Source organism: Glycine max, chromosome 17, assembly GCF_000004515.6.
Source record: "Glycine max cultivar Williams 82 chromosome 17, Glycine_max_v4.0, whole genome shotgun sequence".
NCBI classification, from domain to species: Eukaryota; Viridiplantae; Streptophyta; class Magnoliopsida; order Fabales; family Fabaceae; genus Glycine; species Glycine max.
Window position 1 is genome coordinate 10,115,792 of NC_038253.2, and position 5,450 is coordinate 10,121,241.

The following is a 5,450-nucleotide window of genomic DNA, read 5'->3' on the forward strand; positions in this document are numbered from 1 at the left end:
GATGTGAATTAATTTTTTATATTTAAGACCAAAGAGAATAGAAAATATTAAAAAAATATCATATAAAATAAACTTATTAAATTTTATAACAACTAACCTGTCATATAAAAATATTTTTTCATTAATAATGAGTGTACAAATTCTAAATTTTTTTAAGCTTACAATAGTTTAATTATTCTATAAACTATCTAAGAGTTTAATTGTTTGTCTTTTACACTGTTAAATAATTATAATATATGGTTGTGACTTTTAAGGTAATTCTATTTTTAAAAAAAGTTATTTTAATTAGATTCGTGCTAGTTTTTGTAATTGGATTCCTGGAGTTAGTAAAACTGTCATGAATTATAATTATTTTTTACGCTTTCAAGCCTCTATCTATAAACTAAGTCCAAAACGTCTTTCAAAAAAAAAAAAACTAAGTCCGAAGACTTAATTCTCTTTAAAAAAAAGAGTCCAAAAAACTTAATTATAAAAATTATAGAAAATCAAAGACTCAAATGTAAGGAGTGAATTTATTAAAATAGAAGGCAAAATATAGTTTCTAAAACAGTAGACAGCACATCAACAACACAAAGTAGCACACTTTATTTTTCTCTTTTTATGTTCACACTCACTGGTTCTGGTTTCTGATTCCCCTCATATAAAAACGCAACCTTTTTCTTCTTTCTGCTCTCTCCGTGCGTCTTTTTTTCTCTTGAACAAAAAAATCACCTTTCCCTTATTAGGGTTTTGAAATGTGGAGGGAGAATGGGAGGCTCTGAATCCGTTTCTGTGCCACTTTCCATTTCCAATGGCGAAGAGCCCCAATTGGGTGCATCTTCTTCCCCCGCCGCTCCTCCTGAGCCATCAGATCTCAATCACGCGGCGGAGGAAGAGGCACTCTCCAGGGAGCTTCAGAGCAAGTTGGATTTGAAGGATGGGGATGAGAGTGAAGAGAGAGTTTCGGACTTGAACGATGGTAGAGGTGTTTGTGATGAAGAAACTGGTAAGCCTGACGGAGATAGTAGGGGTTGGGAGACCAATAGTTGGAATGAGGAAGTGGGTGTTGATGCTGAAGTTCATGTTTTTGGTGATGGTGATGTTCATGATGCTGGTGATGGTGATGTTCATGATGTTGGTGATGGTGATGTTGATGTTGATGTTGATGATGAAGTGGAGAAGAAGGAAGGGGGAAACAGTGGTTTAGCTCAGCACTACCCTTTGAGGCCTGAAGCTGAGGACTGTGCATTTTATATTAAAACTGGGAATTGCAAGTTTGGGTTTAATTGCAAGTTCAACCACCCCATTAGGAGGAAAAGTCAGGTACTTCTTATACCTTTTGTTAGATGCTATGTTTGTTATGTGATGCATAGGTTTAGATATGGTTGGTTGCATTGATTTATGTTAGTGATCCATGTATTGGTTTTGGTTTTGATATTGCATTGTTGAGAGATAAGCTTTAGAATGATTGACTTGTGTAAAAGGTTATCTGTTGGTCTGAGATTTCCTTTGTGTATGGGGGCGTTGTATTATTAGTGGAATTGTTGGGTTGAGAAGAAGGGTGTTTTGCCTTTGCTGAAGGTATACTTTTGATTGGCGGGACTGGTAATTGGTAATAACTGTTACATCATGGCTGGTACATGATATTGAATTGTAATTTTTTAGAGGAATTGCTATCTTAGGTGATGTGTTTATATGCTTTTATATTGTGTCTGTTTTGTTCAGTCTTTTTGCTCTATAGCATTGCCAAATGACTTATTGAGGCTTCAAAATTTGCCTATTTTTGTGAGGTCTCTTGTATTACTTCTCCAGACTTAATAAGGTGTGTGGTGATTGAGTATATCAATGAGGTTCTCTTGGCCATTTTATGACTGGAATCATATTATACAATGTTCACTTCTTAAAATGTTCGTCTTCGTCTTCATGTAATGATGAACTAAGGCTGTTAAAGAGAAGGCAGGAGAAAGAGAAGAAACCACAGAAAGATCGGGCATGACAGAATGCAAGGTTATTGTCAGAATTATGCTTTTAAACAAATTCTTTTGTAAATTTTAATTTCCATGTTGTGTTATCTCTGCATATTATCACTTTTGGCATTGATGTTCATGTTATAATCATTAAAATACAAGTATACAACTATACAAGTTCCTCCAGCCATGTGATTTGCCATGGAAGATTGTATGTAAGCCTCTGTAAGGTTAATTCAAGGTGGTTCAACATAACATATAATTTCATATTTTTCATTTCCTTCCGTAACAGTGAGATCATAGATCATTTATATGCTTTATGTTCAACTTTGGGTAATGTTCAATTTTGGTTTGGCAAAGTAATATAAATACAATGTATTCTATATTAGAACTTCTTGATCAATAAACTGTGGTTGAGAATTAAAATATTTCTCTTTTAATAACTATTGTTTTCATTATATGTTGATCTATGTCATCTACATAGTGTACATTAGACATGGACAGGGAAAACAAATTGAAATTTCTGTCATGGTGGTTTGGTTTTTATCATGGCATATTTGTTGGCTGAGTTCTTTCTGTTTTGCTTTATCGTGCTTCCCTAGCAAGGATAATGATGACACTGATATGAATTATTATAAAATGAATGGATGAAAAAAATCATAAGTAAATGCTTTTGAACTACACTATCAATTGTTAGGTTGAAAAAATTATTGGACCTTCAAAACAACTTATGGGGAAAGCAAGTTTGTATGATTTTTTCTCTTGCCCAAACCATGTAATCAGCATATATAACTATTCCTGACGTGTTTATAAATTTTTTTTCCTGATGTTATGGCAGTATTATCAAAGGTCTGGGGGTTGTAAGTTTGGTAAATCTTGTAAATATAACCACACAAGAGGAAAAATTTCAACAGCACCAGCACCACTTTTGGAACTTAACTTTCTTGGCCTGCCTATTCGTCTGGTATGACCTTAGTTACTTACCTATATATATATATATATATATATATATATATATATATATGTATGTATGTATGTATATGTATATAAAATTTCTGCCTCTTTCTGTAGTCTTCTAAAATAGTTGTTTCTGGGTTATTAATAAGGTCATTTTTCATGATAGGGAGAGAGAGAGTGCCCCTACTACATGCGCACTGGCTCTTGTAAGTTTGGAGCAAACTGCAAGTTCAACCATCCTGACCCTACAGCTGTTGGAGGAGTAGGAGGTGATCCTGCTTCAGGGTATGGTAATGGAGGGTCTATTTCATTACAAGGTGTATCACAAACATCTGTACCCTCCTGGTCTTCTCCAAGAACATTAAATGAATCATCTCCTTTTGTGCCAATGATGCTTTCACCTACTCAAGGAGTTTCTACCCAAAGTTCTGATTGGAATGGATATCAGGTAAACAGAGTCAATGCCAATAACCATATGGCAAGGAGCAATTTATTATATAATTAGTACAAGATAACATTTAGTCTGCCAGTTTTCTATTATGCAATGTTAATGCTCTCTTCACCTAGTGGGATAAGGCTTTGTTGTTGTTGTTGTGGTTGTAATGTTTATGCAGATACATTTGCAGTGCCATGTCCTCTTTTTCTTTTTGCAACTTCATATTGTCCTGCCATTGGTTTCCATTTTTTTTAAGACGACTTTCTAGATTGTGATATAATGTCATTATGCCACCTGTTGACTATTGCAGACTTGTCATTTATCCTATGTGTTTTGTTACAGGTATATTGGATACTGTAGCAAAATGAGTATTAGGATATTTGAGGTTTGGGTGTTATATGCCCAAATCAATTACTTGAAAGTAAAAAGAAATGAGTTCCTAAGAATTATAAGCCACAATTTTGTTTATCTGGTGTGTGATCCATTTTGTTGAACTAGCAGGCATATTAAAGAGTCATGCAGATTAAGCAATGCACATTTGGCTTTATGCCCAGGAGCAATTTTACTGATCCCTAAAAAAGTAAATATATAATGTATGGTATCTAATGTTTTGAATTTGTGATCATTCTGAAGCTCCCTTCCCTTTCTCCCTAGTATTTTTTTTTTTCTCTGCCTTGATTTTTATGGGGCAATATTTGACTCATTCATATGTGGTGCAAGCCACCGAGTGGTTTTTTCTTGTTCCTTTACCTGAGTTAACTATTCTTCCAGTTGAACTCTTGTAAGTGATTATTTCCCATCAAATTGTGACCCATCTGTGGTTTGTAAAGGCATCTGTCTACTTACCTGAGAGGAACATGCATCCACCTTCTACATTTGTCATGAACAACCCAGCAATTGATACAAATGTTTACATGCACCATCAAAAGCAGATGCCTGTTGATGAGTTTCCAGAAAGGCCTGGTGAACCTGAATGCAGCTACTTCTTAAAAACTGGGGATTGTAAGTTCAAGTCTAATTGTAAATTCAACCATCCAAAGAATCGGGTTGCAAGATTACCTCCATGCAACCTCAGTGACAAGGGTCTGCCTTTGAGACCTGTAAGGCTTTATTCTTAAAAGCTTGAAATTTATTTTCTTTACTTTAGCTTAACATTGCATTGTAACCTAGAGATGATTGAGTTTCTGATTTTGTAAAGATATTTCCTTTAGTTTGTTTAGCCATATGGGACTACAAGCTTGATTAGCTAGTTTCTCTTATTTAGTATTTTATTTGTCATGAAATCCAGGACCAAAGTGTCTGCTCCCATTACAGTCGCTATGGAATTTGCAAATTTGGACCAGCTTGTAAGTTTGACCACCCGATAAACTTGCAGCCCGTGATGATTCCTGGACTTGGTCAGCAATCCTACTCAAACTCAGCTAGTGTTGAAGTGGCTGGGATATTTGGAAGTACAGGTGTTGTAACTGATGCGACAATTCAGCAATCTGTGTAAACATGTTTGTCTGAGGATCTTTTTGCTTTGAGGATCATAACACCCGAAATTTGTAGTTTTCTTCTTAAACATGATAAATTTATTTTACTTTTCCTAGCACTGTCCAATGCAGCACAAGCTTTGCAAGGAATATCAACACACACACACATCAAACAGTTTTTATGCATTTATTACAAGTAACAACATCTGCATATGTAGATTATCTTTTGTTTATGATCAGTTGGATCATAATTGTTTTGAAATGGTTGTCAATGTGGGTTTTTTTTTTTTTTTCCAGCTGCCAACGGGGTTATGAACCTTGGCAAAATTGGCAACTAGTCAATACATCTGATGGATAGAATAAATTGATAAACCAATCCATATGGAGATCATTTTTTTTGTTTGCTTGCAAAAAGATTGACCTTACATTTGCTAACAAAATTTGTATTAATGAAGGAGTTATCTTGCCTGTTGGTCTGTTTTACTTGTGGCCTTGAATTTTATATTCATGTTTGATTTGGAGTGCATGAAGAAACTGGTGATGCCGGTAAAGATTTTAATTTTTTTCCAAATATTTTTTCAAACATAAATAAGCGATCCTAGTTGGCTCAAAATAGAGTCCTATATTGATGAATCT

The 5,450-nt window shown here is 34.6% G+C and overlaps 1 protein-coding gene across 1 annotated transcript; it reads left to right on the forward strand.

Annotated features, from left to right (window-relative positions):
* Positions 1-556: 556 nt before the first annotated feature.
* LOC100809626 (zinc finger CCCH domain-containing protein 67) lies at positions 557-4,930 on the forward strand. Its single transcript, XM_003549787.5, has 6 exons — positions 557-1,302; positions 1,921-1,986; positions 2,785-2,910; positions 3,070-3,351; positions 4,170-4,439; positions 4,628-4,930. Exons 1-6 carry the CDS (start codon positions 748-750, stop codon positions 4,832-4,834), a joined length of 1,506 nt encoding a protein of 501 aa, XP_003549835.1. The 5' UTR covers positions 557-747; the 3' UTR covers positions 4,835-4,930.
* The last annotated feature ends 520 nt before the right edge of the window (positions 4,931-5,450 follow it).

Coding starts and splice junctions, on each gene's coding strand:
- LOC100809626 (XM_003549787.5), top strand. CDS start 748: ATGGGAGGCTCTGAATCCGTTTCTGTGCCACTTTCCATTTCCAATGGC. Junction 1,987..2,784: donor CGGGCATGACAGAATGCAAG/GTTATTGTCAGA, acceptor ATGTTATGGCAG/TATTATCAAAGGTCTGGGGG. Junction 2,911..3,069: donor TTGGCCTGCCTATTCGTCTG/GTATGACCTTAG, acceptor TTTTCATGATAG/GGAGAGAGAGAGTGCCCCTA.